This window comes from Balearica regulorum, chromosome 12 (genome assembly GCF_011004875.1).
Source record: "Balearica regulorum gibbericeps isolate bBalReg1 chromosome 12, bBalReg1.pri, whole genome shotgun sequence".
NCBI lineage: Eukaryota > Metazoa > Chordata > Aves > Gruiformes > Gruidae > Balearica > Balearica regulorum.
This window is the reverse complement of record NC_046195.1, coordinates 441,354-465,227: the sequence shown is the minus strand read 5'-3', so window position 1 is coordinate 465,227 and position 23,874 is coordinate 441,354. Positions and strand designations below refer to the sequence as shown.

Sequence of the window (23,874 nt, the reverse complement as noted above, 5' to 3'; positions counted from 1 at the left end):
CTGAGCTACAGCTAAGTTGAGAGTGCCCCTAACCCATGCAGAAGCGTGCAAAAGTTCAGACCAGCCTAAATGTTCTCAAGGTGTGATGGTGACACACCACAGGGCACCTTCTCCAGCAGGTGTTGGAGCAGCTGTCCCCGCCAGAGGCTTCAGCCCAGACAGAGTTTTGGCTGGTGGATGAAGCCCTGAGAGGTTCTGTGGTTAAAGGTTCGTCTTCATGAATGTGTTGGTTTTGCGTGGCAAGGTTTTGGTAGCGGGGGGGCTACAGGGGTGGCTTCTGTGAGAAGCTGCTAGAAGCTTCCCCGGTGTCTGACAGAGCCAATGCCAGCCGGCTCCAAGACGGACCCGCCGCTGGCCAAGGCCAAGCCAATCAGCACCTCTGTGATAACATATTTAAGAAAGAGAAAAACAGTTAGAGAGCGCTTTTGCAGCCAGAGAGAGGAGTGAGAAGATGTAAGAACATCTGCAGACACCAAGGTCAGTGCAGAAGGAGGGGGAGGAGGTGCTCCAGGCGCCGGAGCAGAGATCCCCCTGCAGCCCTTGGTGAAGACCATGGTGAAGCAGGCTGTCCCCCTGCAGCCCATGGAGGGGGGATGAGGGGGTGTAGAGATTCCACCTGCAGCCCGTGGAGGACCCCATGCCGGAGCAGGTGGAGGCACCCGAAGGAGGCTGTGACCCCGTGGGAAGCCCACGCTGGAGCAAGCTCCTGGCAGGACCTGTGGATCCGTGGAGAGAGGAGCCCACGCCTGAGCAGGTTTGCTGACAGGACTTGTGACCCCGTGGGGGACCCACGCTGGAGCAGTTTGCTCCTGAAGGTCTGCACCCCGTGGAGGAGACTCACGTTGGAGAAGGCCGTGAAGGACTGTCTCCCATGAGAGGGACTCCATGCTGGAGCGGGGGAATGATGAGAGGAGTCCTCTCCCTGAGGATGAAGAAGCGACAGAAACAACGTGTGATGAACTGACCGTAACCCCCACTCCCCGTCCCCCTGTGCCACTGGGGGGTTGGAGGTTGAAGCCGGGAGTGAAGTTGAGCCCGGGAAGATGGGAGGGGTGGGGGGAGGTGTTTTAAGATTTGATTTTATTTCTCATTCCTCTACTCTGTTTTGCTTAGTAATAAATAAGATGAATTCCCTCTCTAAGTTCGGTCTGTTTTGCTCGTGATGATAATTAGAGAATGATCTCTCCCTGTCCTTATCTCGACCCACAAGCTTTCTGTTATACCTTTTCTCCCCTGTCTAATGAAGGAGGGGAGTGATAGAGCGGCTCTGGTGGGCACCTGGCCCTCAGTCAGGGTCAACCCACCACAATGAACAAAGAGGAGTGGAGGAGCAATGAGAGGTGGAGGAACCGCAGGAACTCACCACAGTGCCAGTGAGCCCCCAACCCGGGGCCGTCCGTGGGCCAGGAGGTGACACCCATCACGATCGTCAACAGTGGCAGTTCTCCAGATCGTCTCTTGGACTGAGGGGGGTGACTGCCTCGGGGTGGGGGACACATTATGGGATGTAGGGGAAGAGCATTTTGGGATTGTGCAAGGCTAATTATGGGATGTTTGGGGAGAGGAAGGATCAAGGTGGTTCGGGGAGCCACAGATGTGGGAAAATAGAGGGACAGGCATGTGAAAGGTGAGGTAAGGGAAACCTCTCCCCAGGGGCCGGCTGCGAAGCACTGAGCTCCCAGGTGAGCAGTGACCTTGGTCTCCTCTCGGGAGCAGCAAGCTGTGACGGTGACGATGGTGATGATGTGTTTTGTGTATTCTGCTTGTTCTCATTGGTGATGCTATCAGGATGCTTAGTCGGGTGCACATATTGCGCACTGACCAGACACTGACTTTCTGTGCAAAGCCGTTTTTCGACAATTCTTCGCTGTTTAAATGGGCCCCGTTGGTTGCAGCACGCTGTGGGGTTTGTCCTTGAATATGAATGAAAACCTGCAGAAGAGAGGTCAGGGAAAGTGTGGGGAGAGACGAAGGGGCGAAGCTCCCCAGGGGACCGTCCCAGGGCTGGGGGTACAGGCAGGACCTCCATAAGAACACTCAGGATTGCAGGCAGGATCCCCATAAGAACCCCCCAGATGCAGGCAGGACCCACCAGGTGCAGGCAGCAGGGGCACCTTGCAGTACCTGTATACAGGCAGCGGAAGCACTCTGTCAGGGAGCAGAGTGGCGCAGCGGAAGCGTGCTGGGCCCATAACCCAGAGGTCGATGGATCGAAACCATCCTCTGCTAACTGCCTCATTACCTTTTCTTCATTTTTGTTTTTCCTCTCCCGTTTTTGGTTTGTTCGGGGTTTTTTTTTGTCCCCTTGGCCCTGCGTCTCCGCACGCCCCGGGTTACGCACCCCCTGAGAGGGTCTTTGTGGGTCCCTTCGCGATCGCCGCTCGGCGAGACAAAACAAAAAGCCAAGGGAAAGAAAATTTTAAAAAAATAAAAACGTCTGTGGCCCGTACGGGGATCGAACCCGCGACCTTGGCGTTATTAGCACCACGCTCTAACCAACTGAGCTAACCGGCCGCGCTGCGCCCCAGCCCCCCGCGGCGACCGCAACTGCCCTGCCGCGCGCGGGGCGGGCAATAAATAAAGCAATTAGCAGAGGATGGTTTCGATCCATCGACCTCTGGGTTATGGGCCCAGCACGCTTCCGCTGCGCCACTCTGCTGTCGCTACAAGTTCGTGTCATGTCTACATCCTCATCCCCGCCCCAGCCCTGGGGGATGCTCCCATGGGGGGTTCTGCCTGCACCCCACTTCTGGGGGATGCTGCAGCCGGGCGGTCCCGCTAGGCCGGACGAGCGGTGGTGGTACCCTCACCCCAGAGGCACGTGCATCCCGTGCGAGGTGACGTTAACAGCTCTGCTGTGCCGCAAACTGGGTGACTGTGAGCGAACGCCCTGTGGTGCGTGGCTGTCCCACCTGCTGAAGAAGCTTTGAACTTCTCCTGGGGCTGGAGACCAAGTCCCCAAAGCTGAACAGAGAAAAAGCCCATCTAGGATCTTCTATTTTTTGGCCAGCCTGGTAGGAGGTGCCATTCACCTGTGGGACACAACTGGTGATGCATAAGATTTTGGGAAAACAGGCAAGTGTCCTGTGGGGAACGTAAAAGAATGAAGGTGGGTGTTATTTTTGCACAAGTTGCTCACAAATTTGGGGGGCTGGTTTGCAAAATTGCTGGCAGTTGGAAGATGTAAATATTTTTGGAAAAAAACCAAAAGAGAATATAAATCCTGGGACCTGGGCTATTCAGCACATGTATTGTTATTGTGCACATCGCACACCTCGTATCTACCTCAGACTGCATCAGTGTCTTCATACCAGCTCCATGGAGCTCCTCTTTGTTCATGGAGATGAACCTTTAACCACAGAACCTCTCAGGGCTTCATCCACCAGCCAAAACTCTGCTGGGTTGAAGCCTCTGGCAGGGACAGCTGCTCCAACACCTGCTGGAGAAGGTGCCCTGTGGTGGGTCACCATCACGCCTGAGAACATTTAGGCTGGTCTGAACTTTCTCAGGCACAAAAGGAGGGAGGACCCCCATAAGAACAGCCCCAGGTGCGGGCAGGACCCCCATAGGACCCCCCAGCTGCAGGCAGCGGGGGCACTCATGTCTGAGTCCCAGAACTGGGCTGCTGTAGAAGGTGCAGATGGCACATAAAGGCAAACTTTTTGACCTTGAAGACAGTGAAGCAGTGGAGCAGGTCATGCAGGGAAGTTGTGCAGCCTCTGTTCTTGGACGTTTTGAAGACCCTGCTCTGTGAAGCCTAGAACAATGTGGTCTGACCCTGCTTCAAGGATGAGGTGGGACTAGAGATCTCTCAGGGTCCCCTCACTCATCTCAGGGTTGTTCTGTCTCAAGACCTGTGTCCACATGCTCTGGTCACCTGTGACATCTGGCAGAACCTACCTGCTCATACCTTTCCCTTGGAGCTGCAGTGCTTGTCCCACCTCTTTCCCATGGGAAAGTCCTCACATTCCCCATTCGTCCACACTTCTCCCACTTGCTGGAATGGCAGCCCCCAACTTAGGGAGCATATCATATAGCAGATATTTGCATTTTTTGCTTTTCAAGACTGCCAAAAGATGGACATACAACATGGAAAAGCATTTGGCAAAGTGAAAGGACCTGTATTTCCTGTTTAAAATGTGGTAAATTCCCCAAATTTCCACCTTTTCCATGCAAATTCTCCTTTCTCCAACCCATTCCCTACCCAAAAGCCCCTACCAGTTCCATAGCTAAAACTCAGTTCCATATCTAAACCTCACTTCTCCTCAAATGTCCCTGCTCAATGTTCTGGCCACACAGCACATCCTGACACTTACCTAAGCAAACACCACAAAAGATGATTTCTGTTCTCCTAAGTGTTCTTTTTTGTCTAGCCTTGGACTTTTCCCAGCACTCCCTCCCCTCCTTTCCTTCACACCATTGAGGCCAGGCTCATTAGAAGGAGCCCAGGCAACACGCAGACAAGGACACAGAAAATGGGTGTGTGCTCACATTTCCAGCCCAAGTGTCCACCGACCAGCAGTCATTCACACCCACTCGTAGTGCGTGGCTTTTCCCCACGGCACAGCCTGACAGCTCAGGCAAATCAAGTCTTCCTGGAGGTACCTCATGTTTTATCACTCCACTGTTGCATCCTGAAATACTGCTTTCTTTCATACCCGTGTTCCCACACTGCATGAATGGGTCTGGAGTTGTACCTCTGCGATACGGTTCTGAGCTGTTCTTGAGTAAGTCTTCATGGTACTGGATTGCAAAGAGTTGCAAAGAGCAATACTCACTTCTGACAGCCTGTGGGGTCATCCTGGAGATATCCGAAAGCCATCTGGACATGGTCCTGGGCTTTAGGTGGCCCTGCCTGAGCATGGGGGTTGGACAAGATGATCTCCAGAGGTCCCTTCCAACCTCAACCATTCTGTGATTCTGTGACATCATGCAGTGGGATCCCTAGCCACCCACACACTGGGTGGTTACATCCAGTCAACTGAATCTCTCTCCTTATCCTTTACTTTCTGGTGTGAGGAACTGATTACCTTGGGGTGAACTATATCAATTTGCCAGCATTTTGTTGGTGTAAAAAAATGCACAACATTTTTTTCTGACTTTGCTAGAATTTTGCTACAAGTTAGGTTTATGTATGCTGGAGTCATGTGTTCTTAAGACAGTGATTTATGTTAGACATGCTTGAAAGCTAACCATTGTGTAGAAGAAGGGAAAAAGGCTTAAAGATTTTGCAGTTAATGTACAGATTTTATGGCTTATTTCTGTAGTCTGTAATATTTTTGACAGTTACATTAAATATATTCATTTATTCATTATACAGATTATGTACATTTCTCAGTATTTTCCAACAAAAGCTAAAATGTCCAAACCCTTTACAGACTTTGAGGAACACAATTCTTTGTGGTTTGTTTTTTTTTTTTAACCTTTCAAGTGTGAACAATTCTCAGAAAATGAGGCTGTCTAGGCAGAGGCACCTTGCTGAAGAATTGTCTCCTCCCAAACGTCTTCCTCAGAGCATGCTTTACTTCTTTGTTGCATAAGCTGTAGATGATTGGGTTCAGCGTAGGAGTTACGACTGTGTAAGAAAGAGCCACCAGTTTTCTGCTGTTTGCCAAGAGACCGGACTTTGGCTTTAAATGTATCAAGCCAGTTGTGCAGTAGAACAGTGTCACCACCACCAGGTGAGCAACGCAGGTGAAAAAAGCTTTGCGTCTTCCTTCGGCAGATGGCATTTGGAGGATGGTATGGATTATCTGGACGTAAGAAGCTGCTATCAAGATAAATGGGATCAAAACAATTATAACAGTAGCAATGAACACAAGAAGCTCGAATAAGTATGTGTCTGAACAGACCAGATCTAGAACAGGAGCGATGTCGCAAAAGAAATGTTCGATCTCCTTTGAGCCACAAAAGGGGTAGCTAAATAGCCAACCAGTGAGCCCTACAGAAAACGGAATACCAGCAATCCAGCATGCTATGACCATATGGAGACACACTCTCCTGTTCATTGTTATGGCGTAGTGCAAGGGGTGGCATATAGCCACGTATCAGTCATATGCCATGGCACCCAAGAGGAAACACTCAGAAGTGATGAAGAATATGACAAAGTAAAGTTGTAGGGCACAGGCAGAAAAGGAGATGACCTTTCTCTCCAACAACAAATCCATAAGCATCTTGGGCACTATGTTTAGCGTAAAGCAAATTTCAATCAAAGCCAGGTTTTTGAGAAAATAGTACATGGGGGTGCGCAAGGCAGGGTCAGTGGTTGCCACTACGATGATGAGAAAGTTCCCTGTCATCGTGATTAGGAACATCAGAAGAATTCCCTCAAAGAGGAATACCTGAAGAGCGGCGAGGTGGGAGAACCCCTTCAAGGTGAAGTAGGTCTGGTTTCTGAGCCCCGGTGCTTCAAACGCTTCCATGCAGAAGAGAAACAACACAGCCTAAGCCAACATAGAAGACATGAGAAGAAAAATCTTTATAGGTATGAAGAAAAAATAGCGAGCTGCTCTGAAACTGGTTACATTATTTAGTAAGTGGGACAATCAAATATAGCTGGGCAAATAACATTTTGTGAGGCACACTGAAAAAAAAAAGCAACACATGACAAAAATGGGGTAATAAAACCCAATGAGCTTCAGTGCAGAAGAACTAAAATTTTCCTTATAGTTTGTCTGTTTTCCTTTTTAATTAAGCTAAAATGTTGGCTGTTCAACTGGTATTTTCTGAAATATGTTTTAATCAACAATTCACCTATTCTATTTTCTCTGTGCAAAATACGAATTCATTTCCTACAGAACTGAAATCTAGTTCAATTCTCTGTTTTTAGAAAAAAGAATGTTTTGCCCTGTTTTCAGACACATGCACCTATATATGTATATACAGATTTCAAATAAATAAAGGAAAATAAAATTATTGATGGTGTAGCCATATGTTTGAAGCTTGGAGGATGGACAGAACATATATTTTACTATTTGGTTTTATCACTGCTAAAATAAAAAATAATGACCTGCTAATTTTGTGATTTTTTTTTTTAAACTATCGTCATTCTTCATTCAGTGCCACTGGACAATTGCTTATGAATTCAGTAATGTAAGAAACTTTCTTCTTGTAGACCATCCGCAATCTACCTGTCCATATTTAGATATTCGTGACGTAGATAACCATATCCAAGGTAAACATGTGAATTATGTTCTCAGTTTACATGTCTTTATGCCAGCTACAAAGGTAAGTCAGAAGCTTTGATTGTATTTCTCAACCCCGTTATCTTTTTTTGGTGTCACTGTGTGGGGGTGCCATTCATTAGCCCAGAAAGGAGCAGCTACATGCATTGCAGAAAGCTGGGAAAGGTCCTCCCTGACAGATCGCAGTTAAGGTACCCTCCAACCTGCACTTTTATTATCGACACAGATTGACCTTCCTATGTTCTTTCACAGTAAGGTGAAGTTACAAGTCTGCATTGTTAAAAAACAGAACCCCTTTCAGTGTGTTACCATCATGTTCCCTCTGATCATCTTAATGGTCCTCTTCTGGACTATCTTCTATTTATCAATGTCTTTCTTGTATACAGGTGTGTTGGTTTTGCGTGGCAAGGTTTTGGTAGCGGGGGGGGCTACAGGGGTGGCTTCTGTGAGAAGCTACTAGAAGCTACCCCTGTGTCTGATAGAGCCAGTGCCAGCCGGCTCCAAGACGGACCCGCCGCTGGCCAAGGCCAAGCCAATCAGCGCCTCTGTGATAACATATTTAAGAAAGACAAAAACAGTTAGAGAGCGCTTTTGCAGCCAGAGAGAGGAGTGAGAAGATGTAAGAACATCTGCAGACACCAAGGTCAGTGAAGAAGGAGGGGGAGGAGGTGCTCCAGGCGCCGGAGCAAGATCCCCCTGCAGCCCGTGGTGAAGACCATGGTGAAGCAGGCTGTTCCCCTGCAGCCCATGGAGGGAGGATGAGGGGGTGTAGAGATTCCACCTGCAGCCCGTGGAGGACCCCACGCCGGAGCAGGTGGAGACACCTGAAGGAGGCTGTGACCCCGTGGGAAGCCCGCGCTGGAGCAAGCTCCTGGCAGGACCTGTGGAGCCGTGGAGAGAGGAGCCCACGCCAGAGCAGGTTTGCTGACAGGACTTGTGACCCCGTGGGGGACCCACGCTGGAGCAGTTTGCTCCTGAAGGTCTGCACCCCGTGGAGGAGACTCACGTTGGAGAAGGCCGTGAAGGACTGTCTCCCGTGAGAGGGACTCCATGCTGGAGCGGGGGAACGATGAGAGGAGTCCTCCCCCTGAGGATGAAGAAGCGGCAGAAACACCGCGTGAGGAACTGACCGTAACCCCCACTCCCCGTCCCCCTGTGCCGCTGGGGGGGGCGGAGGTTGAAGCCGGGAGTGAAGTTGAGCCCGGGAAGATGGGAGGGGTGGGGGGAGGTGTTTTAAGATTTTGGTTTTATTTCTCATTCCTCTGCTCTGTTTTGCTTAGTAATAAATAAGATGAATTCCCTCTCTAAGTTCGGTCTGGTTTGCTCGTGATGATAATTAGAGAATGATCTCTCCCTGTCCTTATCTCGACCCATAAGTTTTACCTTTTCTCCCCTGTCTAATGAAAGAGGGGAGTGATAGAGCGGCTCTGGTGGGCACCTGGCCCTCAGCCAGGGTCAACCCACCACAGTTCTTTTTGGCGCCCAACGTGGGGCACGAGAAAATCGAGATAAGGATAGTAATTGGAAGAGGTAACGGGCAAAACATTGACTGAACGTAACTTGAGAGTGATATAGTGGTGAAGGGACTAGAGGTAGATTTTGTGTGTAGATTGTCCACTCTTGTTTGATGTTGTGATAGTGTTGTTTTGATTTTGGTGTGGGGAATTCTTTTTCTTTTTCTTTGTTGATGTGATTAGTGTTTGTGAAGTTTTGTGTTGAATGTATATTTTAATGGTAATTCTTAAATATGTGATTCACAGAGGCGAGGGGTGGAATGTGTTGGTTTTGCGTGGCAAGGTTTTGGTAGCGGGGGGGGCTACAGGGGTGGCTTCTGTGAGAAGCTACTAGAAGCTACCCCTGTGTCTGATAGAGCCAGTGCCAGCCGGCTCCAAGACGGACCCGCCGCTGGCCAAGGCCAAGCCAATCAGCGCCTCTGTGATAACATATTTAAGAAAGACAAAAACAGTTAGAGAGCGCTTTTGCAGCCAGAGAGAGGAGTGAGAAGATGTAAGAACATCTGCAGACACCAAGGTCAGTGAAGAAGGAGGGGGAGGAGGTGCTCCAGGCGCCGGAGCAAGATCCCCCTGCAGCCCGTGGTGAAGACCATGGTGAAGCAGGCTGTTCCCCTGCAGCCCATGGAGGGAGGATGAGGGGGTGTAGAGATTCCACCTGCAGCCCGTGGAGGACCCCACGCCGGAGCAGGTGGAGACACCTGAAGGAGGCTGTGACCCCGTGGGAAGCCCGCGCTGGAGCAAGCTCCTGGCAGGACCTGTGGAGCCGTGGAGAGAGGAGCCCACGCCAGAGCAGGTTTGCTGACAGGACTTGTGACCCCGTGGGGGACCCACGCTGGAGCAGTTTGCTCCTGAAGGTCTGCACCCCGTGGAGGAGACTCACGTTGGAGAAGGCCGTGAAGGACTGTCTCCCGTGAGAGGGACTCCATGCTGGAGCGGGGGAACGATGAGAGGAGTCCTCCCCCTGAGGATGAAGAAGCGGCAGAAACACCGCGTGAGGAACTGACCGTAACCCCCACTCCCCGTCCCCCTGTGCCGCTGGGGGGGGCGGAGGTTGAAGCCGGGAGTGAAGTTGAGCCCGGGAAGATGGGAGGGGTGGGGGGAGGTGTTTTAAGATTTTGGTTTTATTTCTCATTCCTCTGCTCTGTTTTGCTTAGTAATAAATAAGATGAATTCCCTCTCTAAGTTCGGTCTGGTTTGCTCGTGATGATAATTAGAGAATGATCTCTCCCTGTCCTTATCTCGACCCATAAGTTTTACCTTTTCTCCCCTGTCTAATGAAAGAGGGGAGTGATAGAGCGGCTCTGGTGGGCACCTGGCCCTCAGCCAGGGTCAACCCACCACAACAGGGATTCCAAAATGGGACCCCTTCAACCATAAATGACCTCGCAAGTGCCAAGCAGAGGGGAACGGGTGCATTCCTTTGACCAGCTGGCTAGCTCTTGCTAATGCAGCTGGCTAGGTGGTTACTCCTCTCCAATGCAGCACACACTGCTGGCTCATGTCCAGATTGCCATCCACCAGGAACCCCACCTCCTTTTCTGCCGAGCTGCTCCTCAAATGGTCAGTCCCAATCTATACCTATGCATATTTTGTGCCATGGCCAGGACTTGGCATTTGTCTTGAACTTCATGAAGTTCCTGTGTATGGCTCTCTTCCCCGTCCCTAAATTTATTTCCTATGGAAACTCCTGAGGATGTTCTCCATTGTGTCTTCCCAGTCACTGAAGAATATGTGAAACAGCATTAGTCCCAGTATCAACCCATGAAGAATGCCTCTTATAGCCAGCTACCAGCTAGACTCAGATTGTCGACCACTCTCTGTTAAAGCCTTGACTGTCCAGACCATCCTAATGTTTTCCCATCCAGTTTAGATCTTGCCAGTTTGGCTACAAGGCTACTATGTCAAGAATTGCTGAAGTTATTAAGTGACATCCACCACTCTGAGTCAATCATCTTATCATGCAAAAGTGTCAGGTTGGTCAGGCATGATGTGTTTTTTTGGTAAATCTGTGATGTTACACTTCCTTTCCTGCCCTTCATGCGCCCGGACTTGGCTTCCAGGAGGATTTGCTCCATATTCTTCCTTGAGGCTGAGGTGAGGCTGACATTCCTAAAATCTTCTTGGCCTTCTTGAAGACAGGCACCTTTGCTTTTTCTCTGTCACTGGGAACCTTGCATAGGAGTTAGCAGGGCTCATCGAAAGAGCTTTAAACTAGGTTTGAAGGGGGAAAAGGATGAAAGCAGGCTCAGTAGAGATAAGCCTGGTGGTGGCACACCAATGTTTGAGGGACGGTGTGCTAGCAAGGTAGTTCAGTCTGCCATCTCAGGGGACGGAGATCCATGCAGCAGCAAAGACGCAAGGTTAGAAACCACTGAAGCGCCTGAGAATGGTCATGTAGGAATCAGGACTTCCCCCCCTAAAAAAGTTGGTGGGATCACTAGCCCAACTGAAGTGCATCTACAACAATGCATGCAGGATGGACAACAAACAGGAGGAGTTGGAAGCCATGCAGCTATGGTATAATTGCCATCACGGAAACATGGTGGAATGACTCGCACGACTGGAGTGCTCCAACAGATGGCTATAAACTCTTCAGGAGGGATAGACAAGGAAGGAGAGGTGGTGAGGTGGCCCTGTATGTTAAGGAGTGGTTTGACTGTCTAGAGCTTGACGATGGTGATGATAGGGTTGAGTGTTTATGGGTAAGAATCAGGGGGAAGGCCAACAAGGCAGATATAGACCACCCAGCCAGGATGAAGAGGAAGATGAGATATTCTAGAAGCAACTGGGAGAAGTCTCACAATTTCTAGCCCTTGTTCTCATGGGGGACTTCAACTTACCAGATGTCTGCTGGAAATAGAGTATAGGAGAGAGGAAACAGTCTAGGAGGTTCCTGGAATGCGTGGAAGATGATAACTTCCTGACATAGTTGATCAGTGAGCCAGCTAGAGAAGGTGCCCCACTGGACTTGTTGTTCGCGAACAGAGAAGGACTTGTGGGTGATGTGATGGTTGGAGGCCGTCTTGGGCACAGCGATCATGAAATGATAGAGTTTTCTATCCTTGAAGAAGAAAGGGGGGGTCAGCAGAACTGCCACCTTGGACTTCCAAGAGGGCAGACTTCAGCCTGTTTAGGACCCTGGTTGGCGGAGTCCCTTGGGAGGCAAAGGAGTCCAGGAAGGCTGGACATCCTTCAAGAAGAAAATCTTAAAGGCACAGGAGCAGGCCGTCCCCATGTGCCAAAAGATGAGCTAGTGGGGAGGAAGACCAGTCTGGCTGAACAGAGAGCTTTGCCTGGAACTCAGGAAACTCCCCCCCCAGAGTTTATGACCTTTGGGAGAAGGGGCAGACAACTCAGGAGGACTACAAGGATGTCATCAGGCTATGCAGTCAGAAAATTCAAAAGGCCAAAGCCCAATTAGAACTTAATCTGGCTACTGCTGTAAAAGACAATAAAATATGTTTCTAAAAATACATTAGCAACAAAGGGAGGGCTGAGGAGAATCTCCATCCTCTATTGGATGTGGGGGGGAAGCACAGTGACAAAGGATAAGGAAAAGGCTGAGGTACATAATGCCTTCTTTGCCTCAGTCTGTAGTTGTGAGACCAGTTGTCCTCCGGGTGCCCAACCCCCTGAGCTGGAAGACAGGGATGGGGAGCAGAATGAAGCCCCATAATCCAAGGGGAAATGGTTAGCGACCTGCTACAGCACTTTGACGCACACAAGTCTACGGGGCCAGATGGGATCCACCCAAGGGTACTGAGGGAGCTGGTAGAAGTGCTCACCAAGCCACTTCCCATCATTTATCAGCAGTTCTGGCTACCTGGGGAGGTCCCAGTTGACTAGAGGTTAGGCAGTGTGATGCCGATCTACAGGAAGGGCTGGAAGGAGGATCTGGGGAACTACAGACCTGTCAGTCTGACCTTGGTGCTGGGGAAGGTTATGGAGCAGATCATCTTGAGTGCCATCACATGGCATGTATAGGACAACCAGGTGATCAGGTCCAGTTAGCATGGGTTTATGAAAGGCAGGTCCTGCTTGACCAACCTGATCTCCTTCTATGGTGAAGCAACCTGTTTAGTGGATGAGGGAAAGGCTGTGGATGTTGTCTACTTGGACTTTAGTAAAGCCTTTGACACTGTTTCCCACAGCATTCCCCTGGAGAAACTGGCTGCTCATGGCTTGGACGGATGTATGCTTCTCTGGGTAAAAAATAGCTGGATGTCCAGTTGTGGTGAATGGAGTTAAATCCAGCTGGTGGCCAATCACAAGTCTGGGGCCAGTCTTGTTTAATATCTTTATCGATGATCTGGACAAGGGCATTGAGTGCACCCTCAGTAAATTTGCAGATGACACTGAATTGAGTGGGAGTGTTGGTCCATTTCAGGGTAGGAAGGCTCTACAGAGGGATCTGGACAGGCTGGATCGATGGGCCAAGGCCAACTGTATGAGGTTCAACAAGGCTCAGTGCCAGGTCTTGCACTTGGGTCACAACAACCCCATGCAACGCTACAGGCTTGGGGAAGAGTGGCTGGAAAGCTGCCTGGCAGAAAAGGACCTGGGGGTGTTGGTTGACAGCTGGCTGAGTATGAGCCAGCAGTGTGCCCAGGTGGCCAAGAAGGCCAACAGCATCCTGGCTTGTATCAGAAACAGTGTGGCCAGTAGGACCAGGGCAGTGATCGTATCAGCAGATGAGATACCCATTTACATTTCCCTTACAATCTACGAATAGAAGCAACAACAATCAGATGTTATTTTTGTTCATCCTTCAGAAATAATCTGAAATAAACTAATTGCTAGAAGTACTTAATTCTCTTACATCTCCATGAAAGTCTTAACATATAGCTCAGACATCACTGTGTACATTGCAGACATCTGGACATCTCAGATGCATTCTCTTCTACCCTTTAAAAACATTAAATCACTTCTTTTTTTCTTGAGCCATGTATACTAATAAGCGTTTTTCTTGCCAATTTTCATTACCAAATAATATAGAAAGTACTGGTATACCTCAATTTTCATGAGAAGCAATCCAGGGTTCCTGATACAATGCCTTTGCTCATGATTTCAGATACTGGGATACCTTTTTCTGCCTTTTGGGCAACACTTCATGACTGTGAATAGTTTTCTGTAGGATCCCAAAGAGAGAGTGAGGTTCAGCTGTTCTGAACTACGTGTTATCTTACATTGCTTCCTGAGACAGGAACTCCTCTCTGGATTCATTACCAAGTATACTCAGAAGACAAAAACAAGTCTCCCCTGGTATTGTAGCAGACTGTGAACAATTTAAGTTAATGAAAGTTATCTTTTTTGGGTTTTCAGTTGTTTGTTGGTTTGTTTTTTTTTTTTTAATGTTACATGAGTAGAGGCAATAAAGTATAACAGTAATGAGGTTAGAATTTAAATTTAAAATAAAGTTTAAATACAAAGTGTGACTCTCCATTTGAAGGTAATGGGAGGAGGAAAACATTGTTTGGTGGATACCTTGTTTGAATTATTGATCAAGTCTGTCTTGATGGAGAGAAAGGAACCCCAGACCAAATCAGACCATTTGTTTCAGACACCTGTCTGAGGATGGGTATATCACCTTTTGAAGGCACCTCTCTCTTTTTATTATCAGGCAGGTAGTAGCAGCATGTCATTTATCTAAAATGTCTGTATTTGAATGGATAAATTCAGGTGAAATGGATCCTACTTGAACTATAGTTCTTCCAAAAATTAGAAATTAAGCCTGAGGTTTCCAAAACTAATTTTTGAAAATGATCCTAGACACACATTGAACAAAGAATTTTGTGCATGGTAAGGAAACCTGAGACCAAGTGAAAGAGATTCACCATACCTAATTTCAGACTTCTGTAATCCAGTGGTTTAGTTGTTGTTGACATATCTAGTGACTTTTAAAATACTCTAGAGTATGCAAGCTACCTGCTCAAGTCTGGCAAACATGATAGAGATCCACAGGCAACCTGTCCTCCTCGAGCATTACTGGAGACCAGCTAAGATACTGCTGGGTGTCTCAAATGGCACCAAAGGCTTATGTTTGTCAAATGGTTTGCATCCTAAATTTCTACATCTGAGCTTGTCAGAGTCACTTGCCCTATAATCAAAGGAGAGGAACAGACACTTCTAAGACGTAATTCACCATAGCCTCAAAAGTCCAAAACGTGCAGAAAAGTCACAATGTAGAAATGTCTTTTTCATTTAGCGAGTAAGTGGGGAAACTAGGTGACTAACACACGTGCAGAGTTTGCACTGCAGATGTCTAAGGGTTAATGGATATCCATTATGTTAATTAAAGCAATATAGACATTTCTGGGCCTGGTTAATTTGGCCTATTGTAGATATATGCTTTGCAGCAGATAGATGTATATTCTTGAATTTAGAGCTCTAATTAATTGCCTAAACTTAGCCAAGGCATGAGAAAGCTTTTCCTGTCTCAGACAGCTTTGGGTGGCAAGTGGTCCCTATTCCTTCCTATTTCTGCTCATCCCCTCTCGAGTTGTTCCCTCCTCCAGACCCCAGGGATGTTTCCTATCAGCCAATTCTTGCTCCGCTAACTGTTCTCAAAAGCTGTATTTCCTTACTGTGATGGCCACCCCTGTTCGTAGGCTGTGTCTTCTCAGTGCTCATTGCACTGCTAGACACTTGAGTGAAATGTGAAGCTTCGCTAACCGCTATTCCTTTTATTTCTTTAACCATGTTAAATATAAGAAGACACATAGCGATCACAATTCCATAATCTACAGAAGATTTCTAACCAGCTTTTCCTATTTTCTAATTGTTATCAAAGAGAATAAAACTACACGTGAAAAATGAACTAATTTCAGATTGGTAAAGATGGTCCTTTCGATTTCCCTCCCCTCCTCTCCACCAAACACCAAAAGAGTGGGCATTCCTCTTTGGAACTTGCTGCAATGTTGTTGTGGGAGTTCTTCTTTCCCTTTCAGGTTTTAATTGTCAGTCCAAGTATGGATAGTATTTAATTAATTTTAGACTGGATGTCTACATTGTGTGTTCTTCTGTATGACCTAGCAGTGCTTTAGTATGTTGAACTGAGCCCTTCTAGAGCATGGTTTATATTAACCAAAACCAGAGATCCAAAATAGACCAGATTAACCACATTCAAGCAAATGTTTCTCACTCTCTTCATCTGCAACCAAGGGAATCCACGTAATTGTATTGGATGTAGACATCTACACCATAGTAGATGTAAAAACTAAGAGTAATCCAGAATGCAGCATTAATAAAGAAATGGTGTATCTGCTATAAATTGAGTTTCAGCCTATTCTGAACTGAATTTTGGCTGAGGTGAGGAAAAAGCAAGCAAGCAGGCGGGTGAGAAGATATCATGTGCAATAATGCATATACAATGACATTCATGGATTTATCCTGCTTACTTTAATAATTACTTTACATTATTCACTACATATTCATGTTCTTCCTCCATACCACCCCCGAACTCATAGCAAGATTATTTACCTATTCTGTTTCTCTGCTTATTTATTTTTTAAAATGTACAGCTATATATCTCCAAGCTTTATTCAAATTAACTATATTCACATGGCACGTAATTGTGTCTGAACCTGTAACTCATTAAGGATTATTACCCTCCTTTTTTTAACAGAAAGCAGCTCTCTGAAAGCCAGCAATTTATTTGTCTGTTTTTGCAGAGCTTCCTTTACTTCTTTGTTTCTCAGACTGTAGATGAGAGGATTGACCAAGGGAGTGAGGATGGTATAAAAAACAGAGAAGACTTTGTTCGGAGATACTTGGGCATCGTGATGAGGAAGCACATAGACAGTTACTATTGACCAGTAAAACAGAATCACCACAATAAGATGTGAGGAGCAAGTGGAAAAGGCCTTTTTCCTTCCGGTGGCAGAAGGAATTCTCATGACTGTGATAATGATGTAGAGATAGGATGAGAAGGTCAACAGAAACGGAGGCAGTGAGCACAGACCCGCCACAACAGAAGTCACAAGTCCCGCCACGTGACTGTCACTACAGGAGAGTTTTATCATTGGGAATGAATCACAGAAAAAATGTGAAATTTCATTTGGCCCGCAGAAATCTAAATTTGAGATCAGGAATGTTAGTACAGAATTAGCTAGAAAACCACCTATCCAAGATGCAGCACCCAGCTGGAGGCAGAGCTTGCCGTTCATACGGGATGGATAGTGCAGGGGCTTGCACACTGCTAGGTACCTATCGTAGGACATCACTGCGAGGAGATAGCACTCCGCCGCTGCCAAGGACCCAAAGAAATAATATTGTGTAAAACACCCACTGACTGAAATACTTCTGTCTCTACCCAGATAGCTAATCAGCATCCTTGGCAAGATATTTGAGCTGTAGCAGATTTCCAAGCAGGCCAAATTGGCCAGGAAGAAGTACATTGGGGTGTGAAAGTGCCGGTTAACCACCATCAGCACAATGATGAAGATGTTTCCAGTTATGGTCGCAATGTAGATTGACAGAAACATCAGGAAGAGAAGAGAATCCAGTTCAGGGCCGTTCCCAAATCCCAGGAGGATGAACTTTGTAACAACCGTTTTGTTTTTCCACTCTTGCTTTGTCATAACTTTTATTCTAATGATAAAATGGAAAATGTTAGCACCAGTGAAGATCTTTGCAGTTAAGACTCAAATAATGAAAGTTTCTTAACAGAACAGAGAAGCAAAGAGTAAAAAAGTTTGCATTATCAGACCTGTCACCTGATTTCTATGAAAATTTCTCACATACTGAGTCACATTACTTATTACTCCACGTACTGAGAAGAGCACTTAAACCTGAAGTAACGTCTGTGATTCTTCTCTGGCATGAGGGTACTTTCTAACATGTTTCCAGCCTGTGCAAGTAAATTAAAAATCAACTTCTCTCATTAGATGCCATCACAAGTTTTGCCATATCCCTTTCTGTTGTGGAAAAAAAAAAAAAAGGAAGTATGGTCTGATGGCTCAAATAGTAACACAGCCACATTTCCATCGCTAATATGAATTGACACGTTATATATTCACTATATATAAGTATGTAGCATGACCTTTAATGCAAACATTTTTCTTATTTGAAGGAGGCTGAAAAAGAATCCAACTTCCACCAATGAAAATAAGTATGAGGAACATCTATACCATTCTCAGCACATGTTTTCCCTGCCAAAAACCCCCAAACACATAGAAAAGCACCTTTCAGTTGTCTCACCCTTCAGTCTTGTTAATGGGTAGAATGAAGGATTCCAGGTTTAAGGAGTTTAATTCACCCTATAACAGACAGGATGAATCATCTTGTGAAAGTACTTATTTCTTGTCACTGAGAACTCAGAGAGAGTTTAATTTCCAGACCCTTAATCAGAAAAATTCTATTTTAGATAAATCCTACTGCTTGTCATAGTGCTCTTTTTTATTTTCCTCTCGTGTACTGAATCACCTCATTCTCTAGATTTCCTTACAAATCCCATTTTCCAAAACTTCTGAGGCTTTGGCTGATCTTTTCTGGATTTGGTTAGTACAAAAGTACTAACAAACAAACAAACAAACAAACGAATAAAATTCAGTGGCCAAAACTAGACACAATACTGTGGTTAAGGCTGTACTGGCAAAGGAACTGAACAGAAAATCTGCTTCTTTTTTTCTTCTGTATAGACTCTTTTTGTCAGCTCTGTTTTTATCCAGATGTGCACGGAGTTGGGAGAGGTATTGGCAATGCATTAACAGGGTGCATTTTTCAAGCCCGTGCACCCGGCAACACAAATTCCAACTACTACCCTTCACAGACTGGGAGGGACAATCTTCAGCCCTGGGGTCCCAAAACACATCCTCTGCTACGGGTACAACTTTGGTGGGTTTTTTTTTTTTTCAGCCCATTGTCTTCCCAGATCTAGCACCCCAATATAGCAGCATCTATCTGAACCATCTTCAGTGGGATTAACGTCACCTACTTTGGAACATCTGCATCTAAGGCACTCACCTCGGGGTCCTCTTATAGCGTACAGAGAGAAGTGCATGCTTTGGAATGTAATCCGTCCATTACGTTTTATATATCTACTTTGTACGAGCTAAATCATCTAAGGAATTTATCTATTTCTTTCCATTGGCAATAGTGGGAATTTAGATATTAGCTCAGAAGTCAGCTTGTGTCATGCAGACTGCACCTCCTTTTTGATGTTGCTCACCACGTTTAGGTACTATAGGGAGGTGACCAGATACTATAGGAGTGAAGGTCATACAAGGACACCCATCCAATAACTTACATCTGGACCTCTTATGACAGCATGACTTTGTAAGACTTGCACATTTCTACCCACAGATCTAATTTTAAATTTTCCTTTAAACTCTTATTCATTCCAAACCCCAGTTTTTAGCCAATTTGCCAATATCTGACAACCGAAAATGTTGGAAGTGTTTCCCGTTTCTGTGTCAATCAATAAACCTTTCAGACCAACACTGAAACTTCTTACCTGAAACCACAGGAACATTGAAATCCAATTAAAAAATCTTTCAATTCTCAAGGTTTTGTATGCGTCTTAAAGAAAATAAAGAGTTTGATTTTCTCATGAAAAAAAAAGTATTAGAGTTCCTTTTTCAGCAAAGACCCCCTCTCCCTAATTTCCATATTTTCTTTTTTTTTTTTCTTTTCTTTTAGCCAACTGAATATACCAAGTCTTCCATTCTGTCAGGTAGAGAGTGTAGAGAGTGTTCCTCCCTTCACCTCACTCCTTAAAAACCTTTTCAGAGCGAAGACTAGTGAAACACCCCAGGGGATAATCAAGCAAACAACAGCCTTGGAGAGGTTGTTGTCATCAACATCATATGCACATAAATAACCGTTCTTTTCCTGTACGCACTGGTTGGAATTAGCATTTTCTTAGCCTACATTTTGATTACTTTGGGGCCTAGATGGAATTATGTTGATAATATAATAGTTTTTAATCTCGGCTTCCTAGCTTGCATTTAAGAAGGCCGGGTAGACTGTAATTTGCTAATCAATGTTCAGACTGCTTAGTCTCCAAGGCCAGAAGGAAACAGCTTAATGAATAAATATCTCTTGGCAACATCTCTTGGCAAAGCACAACTTTGCATCAGCTTGGTGAGCCTCAAAAAGAAAAAAAAAATCATAAGACCATGGGGAAATTCAAAGACCACATGAAAAAAGTGAAGTCCCCAAAAAGTAGAAGGGGAAGTTGTATTATGTAAACACCGCTAGATGGGAGTGTAGTCAAAATAATCTGAAATGCCAGTTTCTACCACAGTGACTTTGGCCTGTGTGGGTGCAGAGTTGGTCCTCGCTGAACTGCAGAGACTGAATGTATCAGTTTTGATTACTAACATGAGATGGAATAAATCTGTCTCAAAAATACAAAATCTACCCGTTGACTTTCACATGGGTTACCCTTAGTTTCCCACCAAGTAGCCACTCTGTAAGTTCCATGATAGAAACAAAATGCTTGTGTTCAACCAGATAGTCTCAGCTACATCACTGCCATGGTTTCTGTGTGTGAAGGTCATCTAGAGGCTTTAGTCTGGAGGACAAGACACACCAGTTGGAGGACAGGACACACCAGAAGACAGATCTCTGTTTTTGGTGCCAGAATGCCTTCATACAATTAATTCACACACTACTAATATGTACCTAGTCTCAGGTAGTTATTTACAAACTCCATCCAGAAAATGAAGAGAGATTGGGCAATGTGAGTCTTCCAATATCAAAATTGTCACCTGAAGAAGCTATGGAAACTCTCAAGAGATCTGTCTCTCTCCACTGAGAGAGCTACACTGAGACTCTCGTTGATTCTAGACATCCAGATATCTAGTTAACGTATTCAAATGTTCAAGAGGCTAAATTTGGGTGACATGACTCCAGCTTCTAAGTATCCAAGAGATTTCTGTCTTCCTTTTTTAAACCTGAGAAGCACTTGCTCAGTAAGCAAAATACTTGAGTCCTAGCTGCCATGTAGCTCAGAGTCATTACCCCCAGCTCCCTTACGACCAGATGGTACCTCAGCGCTGCATGCCTATGGCATGATCATTGTAGGTTCTCTTCCACCTGCCTTAACGAGTTCTGCCATGGGGTGGAAAGTAATGCAAGGTTCACAACTGCTGAAAGGGACTCAGCCAGGGACCATCCCTGCCCGCAGTGGTGTTCCGTGCACATTGCGTTCAATGTAAAATGCATCATCTGCTGCTCGGGAAAAAAAGGCAGGTTTTGCATTTCTCAGGTGAGTACCTTCACTTTTGTACACAGAAGGGTTATATCTGAAACTCTTGTGAACCAAACAAAATGAAGATTTTTATGAATTATGTTTCTTCAGAAGCATTCATATTGTAACCATATAATTCCAACTCTGAATTGCTTTTGGATGTTGTTTTAACCAGCATTTAGGCCAAGGAGTGTCTTCCCGGTACAGATACCATCTTCCTGAGGGATTTATTAAAATTTCAATCTGCTTTTGAGCTATGAGATTACTTGAAATACAAGGCAGCCAGTCATACTGAGCATTAGCAGCAAGTTGGCCCTGGAGACAGGTAACAAAAATGAATGCTTTTAGGCTGTATAGAAAAGGAATTTCAGAGAGATGTATAAGAGCTTCTCACTTTACCTGTTGGATGTGGGTGGAAATCTTTGCAAAGATAAACTCAAAGAACACATGACCACAAAATGAGATTTCTGCTTACCTGAACCTGAAGGTTAAGACTTTATCTGGCCAAATTTGTCACTGAATAAACTCAAGTTAACTTTGCTTCACATGGAGCTTTTTCTCTTCCATGAAATTCAAGCTATATGAAACTTGGATTCATTTACTTCAATCTATGTGTCCAGTGTCATTTTAGGTTCATTTGGGTTTCTCTTCTTGCCTGCATCTTGCTCAAGAAGGATGCAGGTCTATTGTAGGTATTGTGTCACCTCTGCCATCAGTCCGCAGAAGTCTCAGACAGAGTAAGATCTATGTTCAAGTAGCTGAATACTGGACTCAGCCCCAGAATCAAACCCTTAACATTGTGGTTTCTACCATGTAGGCATGTACACGTGATTGTGAACGTCTAAGCTCCCATTTACAGCCTGTGGAGATTGGGTCAATGTGGCCCAGAGAGCTATTCGGCTGATCAACATACAGTGGGATTCAGGTGACAAATAAAGGAGCCAAATACCATTTCATGCACACTAGGGTACCACAGATATCCCTTCAACAATGGTATGGCATAGGACCTATGAGACATCCTTCTGGAGTGATAGCTGGAGTTCTGATATTTTGGGGCATCTGAAATAGTTGTAGATGCCTATGTTTAGGCATTTTAATTAAGCTCCTTGCTCAGGAGACACCTGAATTGGAGATTTCTAAAATTAGATGCTTGAGTTTGGGTGTCAATTACTCATGAGGACTCAGTTCAAAGTTGTTTATCATGGGTAAAAAAGGTGTATTCAGGTGTTTTGGGGAAGTTAACGGTTATTCAGAATGGGAAAGAAGTGTCCATTGACCCTCAGCAGGAACAACAAAAAGGTGGGGGTTTTTTCCCTTTAATTTAGGACAGCAACATCAATAACAGCAGGTCAGTCAGACAAGTGCACTGAAATAATTTCCATTTGCTGTCAGAAGAAAAAAATTGAAGCCCAAATTACAGGAAAAAATACGTACTTCAACTTTTTTTGATTTCTGCCCCATTTTTATCCTCTGCCTGATATTTGCCATGTGTTTGACACTGAAACCAAGTGGCAAAAGCACTCAAGAGGTCTGGGGTCTAGCCCAGACCATGCTGAACTCTCCTTCCCTCTCAGTGCAGACTGAGAAGAAAGCACTTCAAGGTTTGGTATCTGCCAGGGCATCCATGCTAACAGTCTGTTTGTATCATTGCCTTGGCATCCATGCTTTGACATTTGGACTTGATGATCTTAGAGGTCTTTTCCAACCTTAACGATTCTGTGATTCTATAGTTTTTTCACACCATTGACTTGGCCTACTCTGTCTTTACCCTGGGGTGCTGGTCCCTCTTATAATCCTCACAGCACACCTATTTCCACATTTGTCTTCTTTCTGGAGCTTTGCTTTGGATCCTTTTGAGAGGGAACTCAGTCAATGTTGACACATGAGTTGTCCCCATCATCTGCTTCAGATCAGAAATCCCAGTGTGGAAGCACCAGCTGTGGTTTGTTCTCTGAAATGCTACTGCATGCCCTCGTGCCACACGAGTGCCTGCAACACAAGCATGTTGTAAAGACACCATTCAAGTAGGTTGTGATACAATCCCCCCCTTATTCGGTATAACAGATACCCACCTCACAGTATATTCATCAGATACCTAGAAGTCTTTGGAAAGTGGAATATAATTGAAGATAACATGTGTGTGGGATGAAGAAAGCAAAATTTATTAGTAAATTTCATTACAGTATTAACATATTATAAACTTCAATCAAGAATGTCATTGGGAAGGTCCTACCCAATCAATAAATTATTTAAAATTTCCACTAGTAAAACTATGAAAGGAGATTTTTGTGCTCATACTCAAGAGCATATAATGAGTCACAAGGGACTTCTGAGTTCATCTTGGCTCCAATACGTATGGAGATTTATTAAAGACAAAGCAAACACTTGGGAAGATCAAGCTCTTGGCTTTCATATAAAGATGATGAAAGGAGAAGACAGCCTGCAGAATCCGTGCTGCATCCCACAACGTGATGTGTGCAGGTGTCTGAGAGACCCCAGTCTGTAACTGGCTACCATGGAGGTAAGCCTGACAAAGGAGAGTATGTAGACTTGGGAAGAAAGTGAATGAAGAACTGACAAGAAGATTAATTTTTTAATTTCTGTGTTTTTCTATTAGTGGAAATAATTGCCCATGTGCCGAACTGTAAGGCTCATCAGTTACTAGCATGATTTTATTACGCCAGTCACAGCTTTATCCAAACGTCCCACTATTTGTTAAGTGGCGAGACATTGAACAAACTGAACAAACTTCATAGACAGTCCTCCCCACACCTAAAACTTCCCTACCTTGTAAATCCACTGGGTCACCCAAGATGCAAATTATAAGAAAACTTGTGTGAAGATTGTCTGGTTGCAGAAACTGATCTGATGTGACCGCAAGCTAATGCCATAGTTTAGGTGTAGGTAGTTTTGAACACCTTTCCCCATGTTGGCATAGCTGGGTGACATGCAAAGGAACATAAGTATATAAATGCATATCCAG

The 23,874-nt window shown here is 45.4% G+C and overlaps 1 protein-coding gene, 3 non-coding genes and 1 pseudogene across 4 annotated transcripts; 1 reads left to right on the top strand and 4 right to left on the bottom strand.

The window, feature by feature from the left end:
* The first annotated feature begins 2,157 nt into the window (after nt 1-2,157).
* On the top strand, nt 2,158-2,229 carry TRNAM-CAU (transfer RNA methionine (anticodon CAU)). The gene has a single exon. It is a non-coding gene; the product is annotated as a tRNA-Met (tRNA).
* A 211-nt stretch (nt 2,230-2,440) lies between these two features.
* TRNAI-AAU (transfer RNA isoleucine (anticodon AAU)) lies at nt 2,441-2,514 on the bottom strand. Its single transcript has one exon. It is a non-coding gene; the product is annotated as a tRNA-Ile (tRNA).
* Nucleotides 2,515-2,587: 73 nt separating this feature from the next.
* TRNAM-CAU (transfer RNA methionine (anticodon CAU)) lies at nt 2,588-2,659 on the bottom strand. Its single transcript has one exon. It is a non-coding gene; the product is annotated as a tRNA-Met (tRNA).
* Nucleotides 2,660-5,426: 2,767 nt separating this feature from the next.
* Nucleotides 5,427-6,314, bottom strand: LOC104642510 (olfactory receptor 10A7-like). The gene is given in 1 exon segment (XM_010311501.2): nt 5,427-6,314. A coding segment is annotated over 1 exon segment (888 nt).
* A 9,977-nt stretch (nt 6,315-16,291) lies between these two features.
* Nucleotides 16,292-17,277, bottom strand: LOC104642511 (olfactory receptor 5AP2-like; annotated as a pseudogene).
* Nucleotides 17,278-23,874: the final 6,597 nt, after the last annotated feature.